This window comes from Aptenodytes patagonicus, chromosome 1 (assembly GCF_965638725.1).
Source record: "Aptenodytes patagonicus chromosome 1, bAptPat1.pri.cur, whole genome shotgun sequence".
NCBI lineage: Eukaryota > Metazoa > Chordata > Aves > Sphenisciformes > Spheniscidae > Aptenodytes > Aptenodytes patagonicus.
Window position 1 is genome coordinate 194,617,151 of NC_134949.1, and position 27,237 is coordinate 194,644,387.

Sequence of the window (27,237 nt, forward strand, 5' to 3'; positions counted from 1 at the left end):
ATTCCTGAATAGCAGGAAGAGGCACGTGAAAGTCTGAACACGGCCTGGAAGAACAGGAAAAGAAAAGTGGGGGTAAGGAAGGGACAGAGACCTTCCACTCGTTGACCAAGACTGCAATTCAGGGTTTAACATCACTGCAGCGTATGTCTCCACGTGTCTGCTATATGAGTTGGCAGAAATGGTTCGCTACGAGAACAATAGCAATTCTGCATGTATGCAACAAGTCCTAGGTCAGAACTCCTGATTTATGCCATGCTGGCCATGTAGAGATCTCCCCCAAAAGAAACCCACCTCTTCCTAGCTACATGAAATAGACTTTAAAAAGATTTTCTTCTAACAAAGCTTTTGGTTTTGTGTGAAAGTTTAATATTCTTAAGTCCATAATGACAACAGTATAAAGAATTCAGATTAAAGTTTTTTTTTTTGTTTTTTGTTTTTTGTTTTTTTTTTAAACACAAGGTCAGAGTGTACAGTCAAAGAAAGCTCTGCCATCAATTTGATAGGGACAGAAGCACGTTAAGGGCTGATTAAAGTGCAATTTAGTAGCAATCCTAAGACATCCGTTTCTTTTCCTGCAGCTGTTACCCATGCTTTCAACAGCACTGGTACCACTCCACTCTGAAATCAGGTTCTGCCGAGTGCCAGTTCTCCATGGCTGAGAGTCCTTTGCTGGTATTTTCATCGCAGTAGAACTGTAAGAGCCATAAGCAAGTCGGTGAGATTGAAACGGCTCGTGGGACCATCGTGGGAAGAATGCATCATCCGCCTTGGAAATATAAATGTTTATGATCACTGCTTCTATTCTGCACATATATTCTTGAGACACGCAACTTTTACAAGGGTGTTGATATTTATATAATTCTGTAAATTTAGACAGTGCATTACAAACACAAAATGCAGTCGTAGCTATAAACTGCAGAGCAGTGGGACAGAATTTTCAACTATTTCTTGTTTTCTATGCACCACAAATGAGATGTATGGCACAAGTTAAGGAACTAGAGGAAAGAAAATACAGTTGTTAGGCAACAAAAAAAGCTCATGTGAGTCTCCGTATTTTAGATGGTGGAATGGAAGGTTAGACTTCTACAAAAGAACAAAAAAATACAATCAGTCCCTGAGATTTAACTCCAACATTTAGCCATGACTAAAACACAAAGAGCAGAGAAATATTCTGAAGTGGAGGTTTTGATAATAGATTTTCATGGCATGTTTTCAGTGTCAATGTGACAAACTAACACCTGCCCTTGACAAGAAGGATTCTGACAAACAGATACACAATGTAATCAAAAGACTAAACTTGTTTCTAAACCTTGGCTGACGCTTTTTTAGTGCTCACAACACTATGGTTGTATGCACAAATCTATGAAAAAAATCACTGGATGCTGTAGGAGCATCGTAATAATGTACTAAGGAAGACATTCTTCCAGAAGGCAAACTATTATATTCCCAATGCGTATTAAAGAGAGACAAACCAGTAACTCTCGGTAAGCTTTCTAAACTTTGATAATATTCTTAACACTAAGAGTTTGCTTCAAGAGCAAGGTCTAAGGCTTAATATTGGGTACCTGAGGTCAACCAGCAACCTAGCACTGATGCAAGCAGTTAGCAATTATTATATTTTTATTTAATTTTTTTTAAAGGCTTCTTGCATCAGTCTGCACCCTCATTTCCATTTCTCTGCTCAATTAACAAATTAGTTCAGAGAGGAGGAGACTCCTGGTGCAAGCAGTACTTTTAGAGCCAGGTCAGTTTTATCTTCCATTTCATTTCTTCAGTTTATACTGGATATATTACATTTATATTGGATATAGTATATCAAATAACAGCTGGGGAAAAAATACGCAGTGAATTACCATTTCAAAAGTACGCTGAAATACTTCTGGACACTCAGATACTCCCAGACACGCCAGACCATGATTTCACATGAGGAAGATCCATCCTACCACAACACTACTTGGCTCTGGTGATGGACTGACACACATTTTGTAACGAGGTAAAACATTCAGAGCTCTGAAGCTTGAAAGTGGGGATCCACACCTACCCTAGGGAAGGTCATACTCTGTGCCACTGCTGCCTTTCTGCCATGGGGAAACGCAATTACTCAGCACGGATGCTCTTTTCACAAGGGAACGGCCACTTTGGGCAGAACAGATCAGAAAAGTGGTTTTAACAGCTTTCAGTATGTACTTTAATGATTATTTTGTTATACTGATGTCTTTCAAAAAGCATCAGTCAGGTAGAAAAGGTGAGCCTTTGCTTTTTTGTCCACAACAGACATCATCTACAGTGCTTCTTTACACTGAACTGACAGGGTTTCCCACGTGTCCTCATCTGCCAAGTGAGCCATCTGTGAAGTCTGATCCACGCGTGCTTTCTCACCCTGGGCTATTAACAATGCATCTTCTCCTCCTGGTAACTGAAGGTCAGAGCTACAAGAACAATTAGATTCATTGAGTTGGTCCGTCAAAGACTCTGCTGTGGTTGTGGTTGCAGAGGACTGTTCAGTCTCTGTTTCAGCTTGTGGTTCTGTTTTAAAATGAAGTCCAAACACGTTATTTCGGATGAGGTATCGAACACACTGCAAAATCACATTCCTTTCGTGTCGTATGTCCTGGGCCAGTAACTGGAAAGAAGAGAAGAGAAGATGATGCACATTTCCCTCTATTGCTCTGTAGCTGACACAAGCCTAGCAAGATGTACGGCTCTACTCAATAATTTTGAGCATCTCTGAATTTAAGTAGTTGGCTGTCTCACACGAGTCCTGGACACACAGAGAGACTGCCTGCCTTACCAGAGACAGCACAGGAAAGCCACGTACTCCCACGTTGGGTGCTTTCCCACCGGCTGACTGGGGCTTTGGCAGAGCCAGCAAGCGTGTTTGACAGCACTACCGCACAGCTTGCTGGGCTGGGAGATCTAAGGGCTTGCTGCCCCTTCTTCCCTCACACCAGTTCACGCTCATCAGGCCTCTTACTGGATCAGTTCAGCTCACCAGCCAGGAGAAAACAAACCTGACAGTTAGCAGCAAGTAGTGGGGTGTTCTGGGGTGGGGGTTTTTTGTTTGGGTTTTTTTTTTTGGGGGGGGGGGGGGGGGGGGGGCAGGGAGGAGGGTGTCAAAAACTGAACAGGGTGAGCAAAAGGCCCAGCACAGCAGAGAAGAAGAGGTGGGACCAGGCATCCGGAGAGGAGGTGGCAGGGAGGGAGCTGCCCTCTTGGGCAGCAGCAAGCTACCAAAGCAGCACACGTTAGTGATCAAACACCACTTTTTCAATGTCAGAGGCTCATAATGGCCACGATTCACTATGGTACTGGCACATGACTGTACCACTGAAATGGATGAAAAATACACACATGCCCAAAGCGCGCATGTTTAAGCACCGCTCATTTAGAGCCATTAATGCACTAAGGCAGATAGAACAAGTGACAAATCTCATGGTATCTTTTGGATTAAGCTGTCAGTCTCAGTTTGCTTAGGTGGTAGCGAATGTCATGGAATATACCTAAATACCAGGAATTTCCCCCACAATTATCTGACTGTAGACCCAGATGACGATGTTCTCATATCACGGACTATAATTAACACCTGAAACAATGCATTCCAGGCCCCGCATTCCAGTACATCAGGATAGCAAGTCTATTAGCATCTTTTACACTTTCCAGGTTATACTGTATCTGTAATTTAATATCCCATGCATTTTTCATTAGAAAACCCCTGTGAGTAAAAGATACTTATAAATACAAGGGAAGGGCATGTTTCATCAGGTACCAGACTATGGATTTAAACAGCAGTAACTGGTCTGGGCTATAATTCACCTAAGTCTAATAGCTTAATCAAAGTGCTAGAGGCCTCCCTTATCTCCTTTAACCTCAAAGTTCATTTTGGTATTTAAAAAAAAAAAAAAAAAAAAGGCTGAAGGACCTTTTGTCATTGCAAGTGTCGGCCGAACTAGTACTCTGAACAAACAAGTTTAAAATGGCTAAATCTGTAACTACCTGATCATTTGTAGGAGACCTGTATTACACATCCTAGCTAAATTCGGCTTGTAATGTTGCAGAGAAGCTTTTCTGTTGTTGTTTTTCTAAGTTTCAGCAGTGGTTTAACCAGCCACCTTAAAGTGTGCATATTTCCATTTAGACTAATTACTAAGAGGTGTTACAAGCAGCCAACACCTGAAATGGGCCTTCAGAAACCTCCCATCTGAACTAAGAGATGCACATTAGGGCAGAGAAGAGACAGCATAGTGATGTTCTCTTTGCCAGACTGGGAGAAACTGCTGAATTCCCAAATGGACAAATAAAGGCACAGATGGGATGCACCATCACTCTATCAAAGGCTGTATCTTTGTATTACATTTTTTAATGCAGGGATGGGTATCAGTGGAGTGATGCTACACAGGCTTTTTATTTTGTCAGCATACAGAATGGCTAAACGCACATTACTGTTTGCATGGCTACAATAAACACGTTTTAGTAGTGCCCAAGCTCACTGCCGAATGAGTGCCAATAGACATCCGCAGCTATTCTCCTACCTCCCCTTCTATTTTTTTTAAAGCATCATTTCACTGATACAACATCCTTTTCTTAGCAATCCCACTTCCTTACTTTTTGGATAAATTCTCAGCAGCGACTCACTAAAATTTCAACTGTGCTTCCTCAAGGTTTTTATACACTGACCATTTCTGACAGCGGAAGCCTACCTGCAAATCTCAGGCACTCCTCTGATTCACAGCCACAGTACACATCCTTTAACAACAGTTTTGAGCAACATTAAAAGGCAAAAAACCCCACCAAAATGCAATTTTCAAAATGGACTATACTGGCAAGCTACAATTCAGGCTTCCAATGTTCTGCCAGCTTCTCTCAGCATGTGGGACTTCGTATGACTTTTTTTTTCCAGAGTCCTCACTGCTTTGATCACCAACAACTTTGAAGAGCAAGAGATAAAGACAACTGCATGCTTAGGGAGCTACACAAAGGGCAAACACTTCCTTTTCCGTCACTAGGAGTTTTAATTCTTGGCAGCAACAGTAGTATGTGCTAAAAGGACTATCAAGGGATTTCTCCCACATCTGCAGCTTGGGATGTGGCTTATCAGGTACCTCTTGCCTAAACATCCTGTGCTGTTTCAAGCTCTTATGTCAGTGGCACCCTGCTTTCTCCTGTGCTCTGCCCACAGCAAGCTTTCCTTTGATGGGGGAGCTTTATGCTGGCTATTTACAGAATCACAAGGGTAGCCTACCTATCTGATACTGCTTTTCATTACTAAATGCAATAAAAGCTTCAAAGTTTTGTTTATACTAAAGAAAGCCACCAAGCTTCCAAACAGGATGCTTTGCACTGTTACTGAGAACAGAATCATAACACCTTGGACTCACCCCTACAAACCTCTTTTTACCCTTCTGAGGCACCAACCTAATCTTCAAGGTACCAGGGCTGTCGCTTCCTCAGACTGGCCTACACATGCCTACAGAGAAGAAACCCATGCATGTGCAGGTTGCAGCTCAACACCACTCTACAGTTTAAGTCACCAACACCCTTATCAACAAGATCTCATTGACTACATCTGAACAGACTGTGTGCTCCTTGATCAGGGGAAGGCAGCTGAATAGCAAAGCCGGGAGTAAAGGGAGGAAGATCAGAATAAGGCTGATGGGATCACACACAAATAAAACCTACTGGATACTACCACAGGGAGGGGAGAGGGAGGAACAGAGGTTTTGTCCTTTGTGCAGCTCATTTTAGGCACATGATTAAGTTGTCATCTCTTGCTCAAAGTCAGTCATTACCTGAATGCACACCAGGGTATTTCTATTTGTCTATTCAAGCATCTACACTTTCTCCGAGTGAAACGCTCACTTTGCTATTTTAAGACAGGACCTTTGCTAACAGACTGCTCTAACTTCCCACAGGGAAGAGGGGAACCGCTCACAAATAGTGCTACTCTTGTACAGGAGGCATTATTTTAACACTCAGACTGTTACCATTTCCAGCAGAGTTGGACGGCGCTTCGGAAGGAGAGGTAATGTTTTCTTGCCCCAGTTATCAGGCCCTCTGGGGGAACGTGCATTTGAATTCGAGCTTCTTAACGTCGTGCCTGCATATTCCGGACGTTTTTGATTCGGGTTTCGACTCCAAGGAACATAAGTAGTTTGAGGCGTATTTCTGAGCACAACCTGGTTTTTCTCAGCTTTTGTTGCAGTCTTGACAGGGATTTCTTAAAGAAAAAGAACACACTTTCATCTCAAACTTAAAAGCCTCTTTAACATGCTTATATCCCCATGCACTGGCAGTTCATTAGTACTATTCTTGCTCACATAACCTCATGTGAAGATGTTCAAAGTTTACTTGGAGGAAGGGAGGGTTTTGTTTGGTTTGGGTTTTCTTTTAAAATACAAACAATAATCTCTAAACATTCACAGAAAGGAAAACAAAATATTTAAATTCTGCAATACAAAAAGAAAAATAGAAGTAGTAAGAGTTGAACGAGATTTTCAAACCACTGCCTTGTTATCACTTAGAAAATACATTGCTTCCGTTTCACAATATAACTTGCTGCAAATTTGGCTGCTGAGAAAATCATGATAGTTAGGGCAGAAGATGCCCAAGTTCAACTCCCTGCCTGCTAGATGCTCTCTGTAACTTTGGGTAGGCTGTCTAGGGCGAGTAAGGCATAGTGACTATCTGCAAAAACAAGGAGCAGCAGCAGTTCTCTACCATACACTGATGCATACACTCAGAGAAGCACAAAATCCAAGTACAGAGTTCAAGTCTTACTGCAACACCCAGAAGCCTTCTACGGAAAAACCCCTTAAGGACATGGAAATTAATTCACAGGGTGAGCATAACAGTTTTTTTCTGGCACTATTCAAACATAATTTGAAGTGAGACTAAAGACAGGCTGCTTTTTTTTCCCCCTAGTTGGGGAAAAAAGGCTTGGGAAATTCAATGACACACACCCTAACCAAACATTTTATGCCGTCTCTTCAACCCAGAAGATGGTGCTGAGAAAAGGCAAGCAAAGGGGGGCGGGGGGAACCACTCAATCTTTCAGGAAACTCTGAGGCTCTCTAACATATGGGCTAGGAGAGTGGGGCGGGGGGGAAAGGCATTAGATGTGGCACAGGCCAAGTGGACAAGGCCATCCCCGTGCACCGGCTGTCTGCACAAATGCTGTGTTCTGCCCGGGTGCTTCTCCGAGACTGGGAGCTATCACCATACTGGGAACAAGTAATGGCTCACCCAGTAACCCCGGTTAGTGCTCAAAACTGGGAGGAGGGAGGAATGGGGAAACAAGAGGAGCAGAATAACGGCATATCCTTTTATTCCTCCCAGCCTGTCCTTACGCATGGCTTACACCAGTACTAGCATGCACTGTCACTGAAAGCAAACTGGAAAGGACCTGTACACAGACCGCAAAAACATCCCTGTGCATAACATTTTACAAGATTCTCTCTTTACTTGTGTAAGCCTAAAAATCAACAGGTACAAGACAGCTCTGAATTACAGCACTGGTAGACAGGCCAGAAATCAAAAGGCATTTCCATAGCCAAGTGTTTTGGAGATACAGCCACTGAAGCGGCATTACATTAACATCTTTGCTAAATATAAGCCACAGCTTACCTGTTGTATTTTCTTCTGCAACACCTTTGATTTCTGTTAAAAGTTTTTTCTCAAGAAATTGTAAGTACTATGTAGGTTCTGTCTGGCACTGATAATCTGCAGCTTTTGGGGATGCAGCCGTAAAGAGCTACCACTGGGCTACTGCACTCATAAATGCTGCATTTATAAATAAATGGGACATGGACAATTGGATGGAGATGGCAAAGGATCAAATACAGAAGAGGTGAAGCCCCCCACCCTTCCCAAAGAAGGGTCATTTGTGATCAGATCTTATCATTACTTGCAGTCCACACCAGCGCACTGATGTAGGGGAGAAGGGGAGAGGAGAAGGGCAGAGGACACACTCCTACACACCTTCAGGCTCGCTGTCGGACGCGCTGCCATAGTTGGCCGACAACGAACTCAGGGCAGAGGTGACCTGCTTGGGAACAACAGTCAATCCCAGCCTCCCGTCTTCAGCTGCTGCTTCGTCCTTGTCGGATTCTGCAGGGAGAAAAAAGTCAAGAGGGATTTTTCCCAATACTCCTGCGTGCCAACAGCCAGCCTTGCTGCTAAACCCCCATCTCACCACTATGCAAGACTGATGTCGAGCACCATTGCTCAACACCGTGGACTGATAAAAAAAAACCCCACACTTGCCTACCCTCTACAAACATTCGGTGGCAAAGTCATCTCACCACTGGTTTACAGTCCTGCCAGCAAAGCTACAAAAGCAAAAAAAAGTTTCCTGAACAAGAGCTTGGGCTTTCTGGTTCTTTCTTCACATACCAAACGTAATTATAGGTTTTATTATCAAGTGTAGGTAAAGAGAGAAAGGATTTCATAATATGTTTTGAAGTCTTGCTGGATTTAGTCCTGCGGAGGCGGGGAAGAACAATTCAAAAGCCAGTTGGGGGCGGGGGGGGGAAGGAGAATTAGGCTCCTTCAAAGTGAGAATTTAAGAGCAAATAATTTTTTGGATAGCAAAAGAAGTTCATAAGGGACATTGAGAACCAAGGCTACAAAGCAGACGACTGGTTTTCAGCAGTACTTCAGACCATTTGATACTTAAATCCCCACAGAGCATTATGGACATGCATGAGTAAGTGAGGTATTAGTCTCAAACTGCCCCAAAAGAGAATACCAGGAAGATAGGAGGCAAGCGGACCAAAAATGCTGAAATTGAGGATACTAGGAAAACAGAGCCCTACCAGAAAAAGACTCCTAAAAATAAACATGCAGAATTGTGATGGCTTTAGTTTGAAACAAAGGATCTATATGCATTAAAATCTTGGAAAGACTCTCAGGTGAACAGTGCTAGCAGGAAAACTAGGAAATGCTTTTCAGTAATACACCTGCATACAAATTTCATATATATATACACACATACATTATACACACACACAACACTACTAGAAACATTGAGAAACTCGTAGCCTGTTGAGTCTTCTAGAAAAAGACTGGTTGCAATCTTATTTTCACAAAGAAAAAGAGTTGTGCCCTCTCCCATCCCCTGTCTAAGCCTGCCCCACAGGAAAGCTGCCTCACACTTCTTAAGAAGATTTTACTGAAATAAACACTCTTGAGATCTTATTTTGAAATCACAAATGTTTCTCTACTCTCTTCTAATTAACAGTTAGCAATTTGATTCATTTGAGCTCGTGCCATTTGGTAAAACAACTTTTAGATAAATATGCAGATATTTATCTAAACTACCGACCTGCCTCTTTTTACTTTGAGCTCTTTTTGAGAAAGGTTGATTCTCACTGGTTTAATAATCATGCCAATTTGCAATTACATTGGAAGCTCATGCTAAATGCTGTGCATTTTTCTAGTGGAGAATACAGAGCATCTGCATATATTTAAGCAATTATAAAACCAGCATTTATTCCAAGTTATTTTGATTCATTGCTGATTTTTTTCATCTCATCCAAAACGTTGAGTGCATACTGGGGTTGGAGGCCTTTTTATTTTCTTTAAATTTTAAAGAATTACTTTTAATATGCTTTTTAGCAAATTAGGAAAACACATTTACTGGAATACATTTTCTCTTTGAGAGTAACATGTTTGGAGGAAGCAGTATGGAATACAACTCACTGTTTCTGGTCAGTAGATCCCTCAAAATTTTACACCTGACAGGCTCATCATCTTACCTGGTTTCTGGTTATAAATCAAGAGGAAAATTCTGTTTTCTCATCTCCCATTCAATTTCTTAGCTTTGAAGGAACTAGCCACTAAACAGAACTTAAGTGAATGCATTATGCAAAAAATACATTCCCTCTAGAGAAAGGGCTGCTGCTGCTAGCAAGTTTTAAATACTCCAACAAAATGTACCTATACAGCAAAATCATGGACTTCAGTTGTATGATTTTTTTTTTTAAATTCTACTTAGTTATATTGTGTGTGTTATTATTTGTTAGGACTGTATTTCTCAATAGCATAAAAAACTGCAACTGGCTTTAATAATGTGTAATAAGCAAGTACCACAGTCCTTTTCAACCTATTGTAACAGAAGTTACTAGCTATACTTTGGTATAATTAGACTTTTTATCATTAAGTAAAACACAGATGCTGTGGGGAAACACAGTTATATTTAAGCATACTTAAAGTTTCCCAACATGCAGAGATTAGTGGAAAAAAACAAGTTGCATAGGGATGCTGAGTTCTTGTACTCATTAATTGAAGATAATGTTTTCAAGAGGAAAAAGTCAGCATCAGACATCTTTCCAGGGGATGCATTCTAGCCTTGTTGCTAAAAATAGCTAAAGTATAAGTCAGCTTGCATGCCATATTCTAAGAGTACTGCATCAGAGTTTATATTGCTGCTAGGATGTAGAAACAAGACATGCTCACGAAAAAAACTAAGCAGCAATACTTCAGAACACACACACATATGGAGAATATAAAGAGTAAATTAGATAATATAGCAAAACCTAGAATTAAAAGAAAAATGCTGACATTTTCAGTAATTCACTTAACTTGTACAAGGAAATCCATTTGTTTTTACATTCTAAATACTGTTATTTCAAAACCACAACAGGATATTTAATAGTCTTTACAAAATAATTTGATTGCCGAAGTACTTCATTCTTCTGGCTTTATAAAGATTTTCTTATTTTACACATTGGTTTAGCAACCTAAGTTGATGCATGTCCCTTAGGCTATTGTACAGTATTTATGGCAGAACATGTAATATTGCACACAGACTTTTTGGCAGCACTTCCAAAACTCTGACTAACAAGCAAAAGTTTCAGCATCTAAACTTAAAACAACTCAGATGCTATTCCTTTTCTTCTCCTTCCTAAAGTTACTACAGCATCACTTCCCTATGGCTCGAACCACTTTCCCTTTGCTGCCTTTCCTAGCCAAGTGTTTTGGACAAAAAAAAGCATTCCTAATCAGGAAATCACAGATAAAATAAGATTATTATGGTAAAGTACTGGTTAAAACAAAGATAGAATTGAGGTGCTCCATTAAGAGCCCAGAAACCCTCTCCAGTTTGTTAGCTAAATATTGGTTTAAAGCACATAAGGTATTTTAAAACATACAAAGCTAAGACAAATAAGTATCCAGCATGGATATTTTTCAAATCCAAGACACTCCTACATCCTGTCTCCCAACATCTTCTCCTCTTCAGATTAAGCACTTTTTGCTGATACAGAACAAAATTTAATGCTTCCTAATTCTCACAGAAAAATCAGAAAGACTTAAAAGTAGTCTGCTAGATTTTCCCTGTGTGTTTATAATACGATCAACTTGGCTTGCAAGCAAACTTATGTAAAAGTGCTTAATGCTGGTAGTATCTTAAACATTCTTGTGTCAGCCTTTCCAAATCAGATTTTTCTTCCTCTTCAATGACTTCGTATTTCAGCATCTTTCCAAACCGTATCTCAGCCAAGTCTATAGTTTTAGCTCCTCCTACCAGCACACGTGGACATGAATTCAGTCAGACACACACACGTATCTCAAAGACTTCTAGACTACTGAGATAGTTTCCCCGATAACAGGCCAAGCCTACTAGGGCAGAAGCTCCCTGAAATGCAAGATTTACCCCATTTCCTTTAGATAAACCGCTAACCCACATTTCACAGTAATCACACTGGAAATTTTCTTAGAAGACCATGTCCTGAATCAGGATCTCTCTCTACAGAAATTTCCATTTAAAAGGAAGTTCTAAGTGCAAGTTTTAGGCACAGGGATGTTGGACTACCTTCAAGCTTCTGACCCTGTTGGCCCTATCGTAGCCACAATACAGCAATCCTGGGCTTTTTTTTTGTTAGTAACAATGAGAAGATAAGTATGACAACAGGCTCCCCAGCATTCTTCTGCAAGCATACTGTAAAGCCTTGCATCAATGCATCAATCTTCTACTAAGAGAGAGTTATCCCATTTTAAATGTGCCCAGTTAGCCCTCTTTCAATCAAGGACAGAGTTTACATGCTTTTCTAAATTCCCAGCTCTCCCCAGAAGTTGTTAGTTACACAAAAGTTCAGTAATCTTTTCAGCAGTACATAAAATAAAAATTCTCCAAGTTCCTTCATCTTACCAGCATCACTGTTTGCCAGAAGACCAAGAGGGTCCATGTCCTTCACGTGTGGCTGAGCCAAAGCACGCTGTTTTTCATGTTCCTTTTCACACATGCTGTTTCCTGGTCCATTGGCTTCATTTTGAGTTCTATGTACGTTATAATCGCCACTATTTTTCCTAAATTTCTTCCAGAACGGGCGCCTTTGTCTTCTCCTCTGTCTTCCTTGCTGCCCAAACCTCTCTTCATTTTCTGGAGGTTTCCACATCCCCTTCATTTTGCTGGAGAATAGAAACACAAAGCTCATACACATGACAAGCTATGAGAATAAAATCAACTGACGTAACCAAACGGCTCAGGCCCACATTTAAGGTTCAGCAACACAGCCTGCTGCCAGGACTTACTCCAGCTCAGCTAACACGTGGTGACAGACCAGACAGGTAGTCACAGCTCATCTCATTGGCAGGGCAACGTGACAAAGCTGGAACCCAAATGAAGAGTTTGAAGTTCATGAGTTTTATCTTTTGACAAGGCAAAGGGTACGAGGGCTAAGCAAGTTTCTTGATCATCTACAGTGTGAGGATATAGTGTTTTCATTTCACATTACAAAGCCAACAAATACTCCCTTCACTTAATCAATGAAGTCATCCAAAAACAGGGGGAACGTGGAATTAAGAGGGAATCATCTGCTATAAGCATACTTCCACTGCTGAAGTCTCCTTTTTCCAGTTACGGCTCAGAGTGGGATCTTGCTACACTAAATCCATTCAGCCATCTGACACCATCAATTGCAATAACAACTGCCCACTCCTGCCTCCAGCTAACATGACATTCATCTTTTTCACTCGGATGGAAAAGGAAAAGAAAGTTCTATCAGGACAATGGGTTTTAAAAAACCTAAAACAAGTCCTAAATTATGGAAAGAGCACAGCATGCTGGTTCCACTAATCTTCCAGGTTATCCTATAAACACAAAACATGTTTATAGGAAGGTACCCGGAGAGCTTAACAAACTCTCGTCAAAGTCCACAGATATAAGAATAGGTGTGACCCAGACAGAAAAGCAAATATAGAAGTGACAACATAAGCTTCCTGAAAATACTTATTTTCAAGCAACAGAAACTTAATTCAGCAAAACAAGGCTGCAACTAATCATCAGCACATTACAACCACAAAAGACATACAAGATCTACCATCTCGAACAAGCCCCTAGTCAACTGTATAATACCATACTTGGGCAAAAGCTTCTTCCTGAAACTTCTCCCTGGGTCTAGAGTCATGCATCTGCAAGCAGAGTCTCAGAGGTATATTTCTAACCTGGTACCTTGTCACTGATAAGCAGCCAGTGGAACATGCAAGAGGAAAGAAAAAAGAGCATAAAAGCAGAGCAAATGGTCACCTTTCTGCTTGCCTACTTTTCAGCAGTGTACCACTTAGAGACCCTCTCTGACTAGAGATGCTCCCAAGACACTGATGGTTTTGAGTCTCATGCTGTGGGATGCTGTGTGAAATGTCTGGCATCCCTGAGATCTTGCAGCAAGGTGTTAATATTCTGTGAAGAAGGACTTAATTTTGGTTTGTCTTTATTCTGATGTCTAAAATAGTCATTTGGTACCCACATCCTTCTTGAGTTACAAGAAACAGCGTATAGCTGCATTCTGTTCACCTCTTCCCACCTATGCAATCTTTCTAGACCTCCATCATACAGCCCTTCCAAGCCGCCCACTTCTTTGCTTGTACAAAAATGTTCCCATTACCAACATTCGTCTCTTCCATACCTTTCCAGCCTAATTAAGTCCTTCTTGAGAGGAGAACAGGGCCTGCCATAGCATTCAAAATGGCTTTATATCACAACAAAACATACTTCATTTCATTCTCCAGTCATTTCACAAGTGTCTAACAACACTGATTGCTCAGCCCTGATAGCGTCATCCACCATAGCGCTTCTGTGGCACAAAAGGCAAGCCATCACCTTCCTGCGCATCAGTCTCTCATCCATAAAAGGAGGCTAATATTAGCTCCCGTAATTCAACTCCATCTAGACAGAGAACTGGATTTCTGAATTTGTACAACCAGGCTCTAAATTCAGAATGTTGTTGTATAACCTAGAAGATACTGAGCAAATGTAGGCTCAATTAGAGGTGTTGTCCTTGACCAAGGGTTAAAAACAGCATTCTGATTTCCCTGGGGCCTCAAACACCCAGAAAGAAACCCCAAGGTCACAAACACATCCCAACAAACGTCAGCCTGGCATCTGCCTTCTGCCTTCCCCTCATGAAAGATGTACTCTTCACTTCCCGTTCAGAGGGGATAAAGAGCCATGCGCTATTAATCAGCTGTTGCAAGACACCACACAGACTGCCAAAGTGGTCCTTCTGCATCTCTAATCTCACACGTGGGGATGCTGAGAATTAGCAGTTGTAAAGCACTTCAGAGAACCACAAATGGAAAGCACTGTAGAAGTGTTAAGTATCTAATCCCTTCTAAATCTTACTTAGCTATTTGCTTTAATAGTACAGCTTGCAGAGAACAAGCTGTATTCTATTTTTGCCTCATGCATCAGTAAATTTGCCAGATAAGCACCAATTCCAGAATCTTTACTGTTGATACACAAAGCAGAAACGACAGCTTTTTGGACAGTTCATCAAGTCTATAGTGCTAGCAGTTCAGGGAGGGGAGGGGAAAAAAGAACAGTTTTCTAAAATCAACAAGAGTTAAAGGTCACTAAGTGAAAGCAAACAGCAAACAACCTGTAGTTTTGAGGGCTTTGTTTTTCCCAAACAATTTTCCAGATATAAAGTTACTAACACATGTAATAGATAAGTATGGAATTGCTGATGGACATTTAAGACTACACAATGCACACAGCTCACAGCCACAACAGTTACCAAACAAGCCTGTAGACACCAAGCAGTTTGTTATTGTGACAAGCAAAACTCATCTTTGCTCATAAGAGCCTCCAAACATAATTCCATACGTTTGCGGCTTTAGTCTCAATGCCCAGGTTTGGTTCTTTGGGTCCAAAGCACTTCTGCAACTTTACATCTTTCAAAGGAAGTTTCTGCTTTAGCCTTTTATCAATGCTTCCTTTCAAAGTCACAAAAGGCAACTGGCTGGAGGGGGTGGGTCAGTGTTGGGTCTTCTGAAGCACATGCTGCACCAAGGTAATGTGCACTATAACCATTTACCAAATCACACTAGCCTGGCATGAACCCTATTCTGTACTAGTTCAACCACTTTACCATGGTGCAAGTTTTATTTTGTTTGGTGTCATTCCCTATTAAAAAACAAACAAAACAAAAAAAAAAAGCAGGAGACATGCTTCAGCTTCACTTCCATGCAGCAGCAAGTGGGATTTAGCAAGAGCCCCTTAGAAGTGGGTCTGCTCCTGCCTTCCAGCTCAGTCGTTTTCATTTAAACAAGTGATATTCTGTGGGCATGGATCATTATAACATTTTTTAAAAGTCTTCCCACAGGCCCTAAAGTAGAGCTAATGAAGTTAGCTGGTTCCACATAACACTGACACTGCGGGGAGGAGAAAAGAACAAAGATCATACTGGAAAGTAATTCACCATATAAGGGAGAGAACAGCTAAAAATCCAACAGGGTTAAGTATTAGGCCCAGAACAAAGGTAGCAGATAGATAAATATGATGGAGGGTAGAATAAAGAAGTAGCACTACTTAAGCTATGAAAATAAAGTTAAATCTTCCTCCCCTCTTCACTTGATTATTGATTTATTATCTGAAAGGAGAGTAAGAAGCCAAATCCACTCAAAATCTCTCTTGGCCATTTTCAGGCATTAAAGGATTAGACTATGTGGATTCATTATGTTGCGTGACTTCTGTCCCCATTATTTCTTTTTCAGAGACCAAGGTTACGCTGATCTAATGAAAGACCACCAGAATGTGGTTTTCTCACACAAGCCAGAGCGCAAAATTCAGCACGAACATCAGATTTCTAATACAATTATTGTTTAATTTAACTGAAGTGGACTACGAAGCACTGTAAACAAAGGAACTTTACATCTGCAGTTTGTCAAATGGCCTGTCCTCTGTTAAAGGGCAGCTAGATCGTGTGTACAGTAGAGGCAGTAAGTGCTGGGAGACCACAGTAAGAGAGCGTACTTCTGAACTCATTAGGCGAAAAGTAACAAGGTTGTCTCAAAACACTTACCCAAACTGTTGGGTAGTCAGCACTTCTCCCCTTTCTTCCTTCTGCATCTGCATCGCCTTCTTCCTTTCAATGTTTGCCAACGTAGGAAAATTTCTAGAAGAAAAAAAAATTCACTGACTCTTAAATGATTCACGGTACTTTGTCAATCCACCCTTCACCAAACCAGCATCAGCATCCTCTATAAATGTAACAGATTTTTAAAAAATGTAATAGATTTTTAAAACGTTTCATGGAAGTTTAACAGATTGTTTCCTTCTTAAAAAGGCAAGAAACCTGAGTACATTTATGCTTACATACTCAGATAAAAAAAAAGAAATCTACCAAATTGGCATGATTAGATTTACCAAACCATCAAACAAGCTACAAACAGTTCAGTCATGCTTATGGACCCTCTGCCTGTCCCTACACATAACAGCATGATTTAGTCCTGCAATTTTATTTTTATGGTGCTTCAGTTGGAGTATTTGAAGGATCTTAAAAGGTACAACATGCCTTTAGCAAACCAACTGCTGAGTTCCTGTAATATCAAAAAAAAAAAAAAGAAAAGCTTCTGGGTGCACGAGATTCATTTAATGTGATAGTTAAGGAAAAGCACACAAGTTTCTTCTCGAGCAATATTCAGTATTGTGCTTGCACACTGACCTCTACTTCACCAAAATTACTGACCCTTTTTTCTTCCACCTTCCGAGAAAAATTGCTAAGTCATGCAGATCAAAACAAATCTACTGTTGCAACCATCTCCCAAACCATCCCTCTCTTCCATTCTCTTCCTCCCTCCCCATCCCTCCCTGCGGACGAATGCCACGCTGGTTCTAACATGCAAGGCCTGCTGCAAATTACTGTCAAAGCCTGAAAATGGCTATGTCAGTTGCTCTGTAAACATTAGTTAGCTAAATCCCAGTGCTTTGAGATAAAGGTGGTAAATGGGAAACACATGCACACCCCCACCAGCTTCTGGACAGAAACACAAAGTATAAATATTTGATAAGTCTATTAAAATGGAGTAACAAGAAACTTAGAACAGCTACTCACTATATATAGTATCAAAAAGGACACGTATCTTTCTTTAAATATTTAATCTTATCACATGCATCTTCCCCGTTTTACAACATGAGTGTTAAGCGTCACACTGATGCAAGACAGCTTCAACCACATACCAAGGGAAAAAGATGAAAAGCATTTCCTATGAGAGACACCTAACACATTACAGAACTTGCCTCCTTTAAGAGGATTTGAACACGAGCTGTCAACATCTATTTTCATTGGATTTCTCCCAGAAATCTGCCATACAGCTCAAGCGAGCATAGGGATGTGACATTTTATCTCCACTCTTCCCCATTAGCTACATTTGTTCATCCATGTTATAACACTCCCAGCACACAGCAAGCATGCAATGAATTATTTAATCTCAAGAGCTTCACACTGACAAAGACCCCTGCGCTTGGCACCTCTCCACAGTTTTAGGATAAGGTGCTTTCCTTCTCATGAGTAAGACTCACAGGAGGGGAGAGGGCTATAAAATAAATAGTTATGCTCAAAAGAGCCCCAAGCTTGTCTTAGCAATTTTTTTTCTTTTAGAAGACATAAGGGAAGACCCTTAATCCTGGAGCAAAGGAGCCTTCAAAGTGCTCCTGTAGTTATGCTGATTAAGGACGTATTCAGACACGCTCTCACAACATGATCTGAGATGTGGCTGCCTCCCACTTTCATTCCTATGAGTTACCACTCCCTCCACCGAGCCACCGTAATGGACTCCATGAATGCTTTTGGTTCGATTCAGTGCCAAGACAGACAGATTTCTCCTAAACCACCCTTCCAGTTGACACAGGCAGTAACTAACAGCTAAAGAGAGCTCAAGTCGTAAGTCCGAGTATGCCTGCAAAAGCACATCTGAAGGCACCTGTAGTGGCTGTGTTTACTTTCTCCAGCTCTCCTCAAATGTTAAATAGCATTTTACTCACTGCCTTTACCTTGTGCAGAAAATGTACCTATTTTGACAGCACACATGCACAGAGTGTTTCATTTCATTCACAATGAGCAGATGAGCATCTGCTAGTTTATTCTTCCACCTAAGGACTTGGTGGGCAGCAAGCTCTAGACGTTCAAGTCTGCAGGTCACCAGCCTCAGTACGAGGTAGACTGGGTTCATGCCTCCCCAGATGCTCTGCTGCGCGACGACGAGGCTGAGCTAAGCCCACCAGTGGGTCCTGGTGGGACCGGGCCAAGTCAACCCCAGTTCTCCCTGCAAGGAGCAAGTGGACCAAAGAAGTGTGGACCTAAGTTACCCACCCACCCTGACGTACCAGCCTCAGTGCAACTCCACAACTCACGAGGTACCACAGCCCCAGCACAAATAGGTCTGTGCACCTCCTAACATCAGCTAGATCTACCCACAGAGGCAGCAAAATTCAGCTGGACCCTAAGTGGAGGCAGATGCCTACAATGGAAACATTATGGTCTTGAGGTACAACTTTATGGCAGACTTTGCAAACTTCACTATCTAAGGACAGCCACAAAGTACTCAAGAGAGGTCAAAAATCAAAAAGAGAGGAATTTTTTTTTTTTTTTTTTGATACAGGGAATTCTTATTCAGGAAGGTTAAATTTAGGAAGACTGCTCCTGAACAGAGGTGCGACGATGCAGAAGGAAGAGCCTATACCGAATCTTTCCACATAAAAGGCCATGTGTTAAAATCCAATGAGCTGACTTGGGTTTGAATCCTTCTCAGAAGTCATGCCTTCCTCCCCCAATAAAACAAGGTTCTTAAAATGTTACCTACAAACACCACTGAAGCAGAAGTAGCTCAGCACCCAGGTCCGGTAAACAACCTGTCAGACCTTGACTACAGACAGCTTCATTGGTCACCACAAAGGCTTTACAAACCTAAGCAATTTCTTGTAAAAGAGGGAGTTAAACCAGGACGTGATGGTCTGGCACAGTAGATTTCACGAAGGAACCAGCAGTGCCCAAGAAGGCAGCCCTATTTCATAGCAGCTGCAGTCTCCAAGCAAAGGCACTTCTGTAATCCAAACTGGAAGTTTTTCAGCACAAATTGTCACGATAACACCAGAAAACTGGTTTTCAGGCTAAGTATATTACATATACACCAACAAAGTGACATGCAGGTAAAAGATACCCTAAGTTTCCAGAGACAGGGAATGGCGACATTGAGCATAATCACTAATGTGTGCCTTAGTGAGTAGGTGGTTTTTTTCAATAAATGAGTGCACTAGCCAAGTCATACATGTTTTATAGGCCAGCATACTCTGTTTTGCTCACATAAACATCAGAGTAAACTAGCTCTTAGCTAGCAGTGGAAAAACAGAGCTTTACCAATGTCTAACAGAAGAGACACCTGTTTCTATAGCAGTTTACACAATGAATTTCTGAGTCCAGAACTATGCAAGTTTATCATCTTTATAGAAACAGCACTGTGATCAAATTGCCTCAATAATTTCTTGAGCTGGTCTTGATTGCATATGCACCACCAACAGCAAAGGGGTCATGGATAACCCAAGTGGAACAAAGATGGCCCAACAGAGAGCTGATAAAATCTTGGTTTAAGACTCCCAGGCATTTTATCAAGCATTGCATCTCTAGTGTGATTTTATCATATGTTAGCTGAGGCAGTTTTATCGCTAATCCATCCCTGCAGTTCAGAGTAAACTTTATTGTATCTATGCTTACCTTGATCTACCAATACATTCCTTCTACTTTGCTTCATCTTCTCTACTTTTACCAGGTGCTAAGAAATTATTTTCCTTATTACATACTTAACTACTACAAATACAACACCAGGGAGGATTCCAAGCTACTGTAGGATTATCATTATTCAACTAGAGAACCACAAATTAATTAAGAGTGGTGTGGCTGACAGTACTGGCCTTCATTCATTAAGCACGTGCTCAGCCTATGAGATGTATTTCAAGGAAATACAGCAGTCAATCCCTAACTGAACCAAAAAAACCCAACAGATTAAAGAAAGAGGGGGAGGAGGGTGAGAATTTACAAGCAACACACAAGATCAAGAAAATCCTCCAATGTTATATTAGGACCTAGGCAAAAGTTTAACAATTCACTTTAACACCAGAGCAGCCTTGCCACATTCTTTCTAATAACCTTTGCTCAAGAAGAGTTGGTTAGAAACATATGGGCTAGCAGGACATAGATCTCACTTGGAAAGAAGGGAAGACAGCAATACCTTAATCTGACACATTAAGGAAATGCACTGTAGATAATTCCCTTTAAACTTGTGTTTAAGAAAAAAATATGCTGAAAACAGCATATTTCTCAACACTTTGAAGAGACAGGACAAATCAAAACAAGAAAAGTAATTGTAATCACCAAAGCTGATGTCAGAGTTCACAACCATCTGTCTGCAAAACACAGGGAAACCCTGAGATCCTGCTGAACTTCACATCTGTCGTCGTCCGCTTAACTTCAGATTGCCTGGCTCAGCAGGTTCAGTGGGCCACAAACCATTAGAGAGCCTTTTAGGTAAGCAGAGACACGAAGGCTGCAGCGATGAACAGGGCATTGTACAGAATGTGAGACAGGAAAACAGCATTCTGACCCAGCATACTTCATCCAGAGATACTCCCCCTTCTCTTCCCTCTATGTGAATAAGGCTGCACTTTAAACGCAGGCTCTTTCTAATAGATTTTAGCAGGATACACAACTGAGCAACACAGCAGCTAATTAAAAAGAAAAATCTCAACTCTGTAAGTAATTATTTGTAACAGCTGAAAGAACAAGCAAGACAGGAATGTTAGGGATGCAGCATGGAAACACATGCGTTAAATCATTGCAACCTAATTAGAAACAAACTACTAATGACCTAAAAAGATTCATTCTTAACTCTGACTGGAGCTTCTAGAAAGAAAAAGGCTTTTTCCTGTCACCATAAACCACAACTGCCTAATAGCTCAGACTCCCTCTGGTGTCCTTTTTTTTCTCTGTACAATGCAATGTTTACTGTGAGTCAACAACAGACCTTCAGTACTAAACTGATGCTTTGCTGGAGACCCAATTAACGCTTCACAAAAGTTTCAGCTGGGTTTCTCTCTTTTTTCCCCCTTTTTTTTTTTTTAATTAAAAAAAGAAGGCTGTTAGTACAGCTTCCTTGTTGTACAAAGAGTAAGAAAAGCCACCCAGGTAGTCAATTCTACACCCATCCATTGTAGCTAAACAAGATGCCCACGCAAGGACTGAAGTACCAAAATAAGCTACAGCAGTACTCCATCTAGTGGCCTTGGCTTAGAAGGTCCTAATCTCATTGCCTTTTTTGGTTGGTGGTCCTGACTACAAGGCTGTATTTCCATTTATTTTACTGTGCCACAGTAAAGGCTTTCAACAATGTTGTACCACAGCCAAATTATATTCATCTGTAAAAAAACAACAGTATGTGCCATGAGCTTCTCTAGAAACTCAACAAAAAGGATCTCAGGGAGAGTATCATCCTTACAATTAACTGTAGATAAAGGTTGCTTTGGCTTGCAGCACCCACTCCCCAAGCAAACAGTACCTAAACACGATTCTACATTCAGTTCCTGCTTCCCTAATGTTCTAGTATACAGTAGAGCATGTACTAACATACGTACCTTAAACATCATTTCAAAACTTAAACCTTAGCATCAGCCACTACACAGGAACTCTCCCAAACACCTCTTAAAACAGAAGTGTATGCAAAGTTGCAAATGAATAGCAAAGGCTCTGCACACAAGTATTGGTATCTTTCAAGCGTGGGCCACAAGACAGACAAATCTAAGGACATTTTGGTTTTTGCTAACTCTGTTCAAACACTTTGTATTGTAAGCAATACAGACTTGGTGAGTATCACTACTGAGGGGGAGAGGGGGAAGACAGCAATATGTAAAGTGAAAGCAAGTGAAAAACCAAACCCTCAAGTACCTTTTGAATAAAATGAAACCTTGGAACCAAAACTAATCTAACACCAAACTTGTACCTGCATAGATCACAAGCAATTTTTGTCTGGTTAACTACGGCATTTTAAACACAGGACAAAAATAAATTTTTGGTTAAAAAAAAAAAACAAACACACACAAAAAAGCTGTTTAAAAAAAAAAATCAACCACCACACACCAGGACCTACAGATTATCTTCATTTGTAAAAAAATGAACAGCAGGTGCAACAGTTGACTGCTACGATGAGCTGACATAGTGAAAGACTGCACATTTCAGAACCGCAAAGGGAAGAAAAAGCTGAAACCACGCCCAAACGAATGTTAAACTTGCAGGGATTTGCTCCTTCCCATTACATGGGGAGAAATTTTGCTTCTCAACACAGCAAAAAGTGATGGGAGGCAATAAAAAAAGTCTCCTACCATACATTCCACTCATTTTCCTTTTTTACAAAGCCATTGTGTAAAAACTTAAGGGAAGTCAGGTTAAAAATAAGAATGCATTAACATTGCTTTCTGACATAAATGCAAGCTGGATCCATCAGTAAGACTGCATCAGACAACCGGGTTTATTTTCATTTTTAAAAAATAGGTGACTAGTACACTGCCCAAGCTCATCACCAGTGATCTTGAAATTAAATTTGTATCACTTCCCACTCTGCATATAGGACTCTTGCTCACGGAAACGAAACCCGTGTACTGATCCCTCACAAGACTATATTCCAAGTCTGGAACAGAAGTGAGGAAAGCCTACAGCATCTTTCACCTGCTGGAAAAGGGCAGATTTTAATCTGTTCAACTTGGGGGGGGGGGGGGGGGGGGGGAACCCCAAACATCAGTGGGATAAGATCTATAGAAGTCCAGTGTGAATTTTTAAACACTTCAATCCTGGTAAAGGGAAAGAAGTTGTACCACTTCACATCACAGAATGAGAAATACTGCTTACATGAGAATACCTCATACCTTCGGTACAACGCAAGTTAGACTACTTGAGACAGCATCATTCATGGATTCTGTTCTCTTTCAGTAGAAAAGTGTCAAGCAATGCAGAACGTTCTTAAAAATTAGGAGAACTCCCTGTTGGGGTCTACTGCGACAACTTAAGCTCTGGAAATTTGCACGCAGCGGGATGTATTACAATTATAGTCAGTACAAGAGCTCCAGATTTCTTAGCTATTAAAAAACCACCACGCAAACACACACACACACATTTCTGACCTAAAATGTCTCAGCAATCGGGCTAAAAGGAATGAGTCATTCACCTAACCTGGGGTACCAAATCAAACATCTGGGAAAGCTACCTCCTTCTCAGTTGGTATCTTGCCTTCTATTATAATCATCCAAATGATTATAGTCTCTGCAGCTCGCACCCTCCTGGCTCAGGCATTCTGACACAGACCACTACCGCAGGAGTTTTGCAGAGTCCAAGGAACAGCAGCAGCAAGCACGTGCTGCTACTGCCTTTCAGCTGTCATCTAATGATCACACAGGGAAAATACAGGAAAACAAATTCATAGGTCACAAGTCTTACTCACTTTTTTCTTTCTTCTCTCCATCTAGCGATCTCTTCTGGACTATCTAATTTTATTCTTTTAGCACCAGGTGCATGTGCCTAAGGAAGAAGTATTTCATAGGTGTTTACAAGGGGAAGGAAAAAACCCACAAGAAAAAAAAAAGCATCATTCTGCCAACTATAGTAGTATCACACTGTTTTCATCTCCAAAAGTGGTGAGACTGCACACAGCGATTACAAAATGAATCCGTTAAAAAAAACCACCATAGTATTCAACATATTTTCATCCACAACATTGTCTTACAACAGATTCTATTCAGAGGTGATACATTTTCCTTCCACAAGAATGAAAGCAAGCCTCTGAAGAATGAGAAAAGGGGCTACAGTAAAGGTCGCACAGACTCATATTTTGGGCCCAGGGGGATACCTACATTCTTCCAGTGTATCTGAACTATCTTCTCATGTGCGCTGAAATTGCAACCTTCTTCCGTGCACTGCAAGATAAGGGGGTGAACTTAAGACACACCAAGTTACACAAACAAATTATAAACAAGCATTCGAGTACACTTCAAACAAACTCAGCGTAAGATGCCTGTGCAGTTAGTTATACAGAACTTTTGAGCTACTCAGTTTCAAAACAAACCTGATTGTAAAAACAGTAAGAAGGGAGAGCGTACTTCTAAATTTCATCTGATTTTAGAATAACCAGTGAAGCCAACATACCTGATAATTGGAGATAACATGAAGTTAACCTAAGAGAAAGATTTGCAAGACTCTCCAATTTCAAATTTTGATATTTCTTTGCAATAAAGGAGTGGATTTTTAAAATATGTTTTCTACATAAAGCCTTGTCACACGAAAAATGTTACATGCTACACTGATGTCAATGAATTAATTCCTACCACTGGGGTGACTTAGCAGAACTTCACAAGACATTAAAATGACTTCAGCAATAAAACCAAAAATACAACTGAGAGCTCCCCTACACGCAGCATTTGGAAAAAAATCCCCTATTGACACTTTTTGTTGCTCTGGAATCTCTTTGTTAAGTCTTCCATTCAAAGAGTGACTATAGCTAACTACTTACCATGCACAAAGTTAAAAATTAAAGTATAAATAAAACAAGCCAAACTCATCAACCTGTTTATGTTGTGAAATATGTTCATCATACTTCTCCTGGTTTTTATAGCCACGGTCACAGGTATCACAGTAATGAGAGAAAACTGGCTCTTTTTTCTTTTTGGTCTGCAAAAAAAAGAAATCATCTCAAGATTGCAGTTACAAGATTACAAGGTATTCCTGTTTTTAAGTAGGTGTGAAACACTTTCATGAATATTTTTGTTAATAAAGCCATCAAGTAAAACATCTTTCAAAGATAAGCTAACATAACATGAAAGCGAAGTTCAAATCACTCATCTTCCAAAAAAAGCGCCCTGCACTCAGCTCTCTCCCCTACCACCTTTCCATCAATTATCACTTCTGCAAACATACCAGGCTGGCACAGGTTTATCGAGGGCTGGGAGGAGAGCTAGGCTACAGCCCTGAGTCTCCTCCCTATCAGGTCAGACCATGCCTGTTCTCACATAACATGTAAGAGCTCAGAGGGCAGCAGAGATCCTTCCTTCTCCCACTACACACATCAGGGCGATCTGGCTGTCTGGCCCCGATAACATAACAGAGCGCTAATGTAATTCAGGCACTCAGGCATCACCACGGTAAGGGCTTTTCTAAGGTAAATCTGCGTTAGAATTTGGTTGAACTGTATCTTTCTTTCAACGGGCTCAAGATTTGCAGACTGATTGTCATACGTTTGCATTACATCTCTTGTAAGGGCAGGCACATTAGACAAGAGTACAGGGTCTCTGTAGTACCATGGGGCAGGTTCCACACGACTGTCACTGACACAGAATCATAGAATAGTTTGGGTTGGAAGGGACCTCTAAAGGTCATCTAGTCCAACCCCCCTGCCGTGGGCAGGGACATCTTCAACTAGATCAGGTTGCTCAGAGCCCCGGCCAACCTCACCTTGAAGGTTTCCAGGGATGGCGCATCCACCACCTCTCTGGACAACCTGTGCCAGTGTTTCACCACCCTCAGCGTAAAAAATTTCTTCCTTATATCTAGTCTAAATCTACCCCCCTTTAGTTTAAAGCCATTCCCCCTTCTCCTGTCGCAACAGGCCCTGCTAAAAAGTTTGCCGCCATCTTTTTTATGAGCCCCCTTTAAGTACTGATAGGTTGCAACAAGGTCTCCCTGAAGCCTTCTCTTCTCCAGGCTGAAGAACCCCAACTCTCTCAGCTGAACAACCCCAACTCTCTCAGCCTTTCTTCATAGAAGAGGTGTTCCATTCCTCTGACCATTTTTGTGCCCCTCCTCTGGACCTGCTTCAACAAGTCCATGTCCTTCTCGTGCTGGGGACTCCAGTCCATACCTTTGGCTTGTTATTTTCTTCTGGAAAATGTTTACTAAACCCAGGCGCTTGCTCGCCTTGCCATTTCTGTGAGAAATTGCCACTTCCACCTTCAAAAGGAAAAAAAAAGACCCCGTTATACATGCAGCTAGTAAAACACACCCCCTGCTACCTCGGTGGGCCCACTGTGGCGGGGAAGGGCCTGGGGGAGAGACGAGCCAAGGCTGCACGACCAGCACCGACAGCGGGGCACATGCCTGGAGGGAGGGTGAGTCCACCGTCGCCCAAGGGTTAGGGACAGCCCCAGGGTCCCCGCCGGTGAGGGATGGGAAGGAGTCCATGGGCCCGAGAGACGACCTCCCCCGCGCCCCTCACCAGCATGTGGGCCCTGCGGTCCCTCTCCGTAGGCCTGCGAGTACCAGGCGGCGGGTGGCGCGTAGCTGTCCGGCGGCAGGTAGCTCTTGGCGGGCGGGCAGCTCTTGGGCAGCGGGTAGTTCTCGGCAGGCGGGTAGCTATCAGCGGGCGGTGGGTAACTCTCGGGCTGCGCATAGCTCTCGGGCTGCGAGTAGTTCTCAGCAGGCGGGTAGCTCTCGGCGGGCTGCGAGTAGCTGCCGGCAGGCGGGTAGCTCTCGGCGGGCTGCGAGTAGCTGCCGGCGGGCTGCGAGTAGCTCTTAGCAGGCGGGTAGTCCTCGGCGGGCGGGTAGCCGTCGGGCTGCGAGTAACTGTCGGCGGGCGGGTAGCTGTTGGGCGGCGGGTAGCTGTCAGGAGGAGGGTAGCGGCCGGGCGGCGCGTAGGGCCCGGGGGCAGCCCAGAAGCTGGGCTCCCAGGGGGGCGGCGGGCAGAAGAAGGGCGGGGGGAGCCCGGGCGGGGGGAGCCCCGGCGGGGGCGGCGGGTACCAGGCGAAGGGGTTCATGTCAGGCCGGCGGCGGCCGCCCGGGTGCAGCCCCTGCCCCGCGTTGTGCTTCCACCACCACGTGGGGCCACGCCGGCGGCCGCTGTAAAACACGTCACTTCCGGGGCTTAGCCGCTCGCCGAGGGGTTAAGCTCTCCTGACTAGCGCTGGTGATTACGTCATCTGGAAGCGCCGGAAGCGCG

At 42.2% G+C, this 27,237-nt stretch overlaps 1 protein-coding gene across 1 annotated transcript; it reads right to left on the minus strand.

Annotated features, from left to right (window-relative positions):
- Positions 1-287: 287 nt before the first annotated feature.
- Positions 288-27,070, minus strand: NUFIP1 (nuclear FMR1 interacting protein 1). The gene is made up of 10 exons (XM_076363554.1): positions 26,518-27,070; positions 26,164-26,252; positions 24,873-24,977; positions 24,164-24,226; positions 23,755-23,831; positions 16,299-16,391; positions 12,146-12,405; positions 7,975-8,103; positions 5,982-6,214; positions 288-2,623 (listed from the first exon to the last, which is right to left on the minus strand). Exons 1-10 carry the CDS (start codon positions 27,053-27,055, stop codon positions 2,282-2,284), a joined length of 1,929 nt encoding a protein of 642 aa, XP_076219669.1. The 5' UTR covers positions 27,056-27,070; the 3' UTR covers positions 288-2,281.
- Positions 27,071-27,237: the final 167 nt, after the last annotated feature.

Coding starts and splice junctions, on each gene's coding strand:
- NUFIP1 (XM_076363554.1), bottom strand. CDS start 27,055: ATGAACCCCTTCGCCTGGTACCCGCCGCCCCCGCCGGGGCTCCCCCCG. Junction 24,227..24,872: donor ATATTTCACAACATAAACAG/GTTGATGAGTTT, acceptor CTTATCTTGCAG/TGCACGGAAGAAGGTTGCAA. Junction 23,832..24,163: donor TTCAGATACACTGGAAGAAT/GTAGGTATCCCC, acceptor CTTCTTCCTTAG/GCACATGCACCTGGTGCTAA.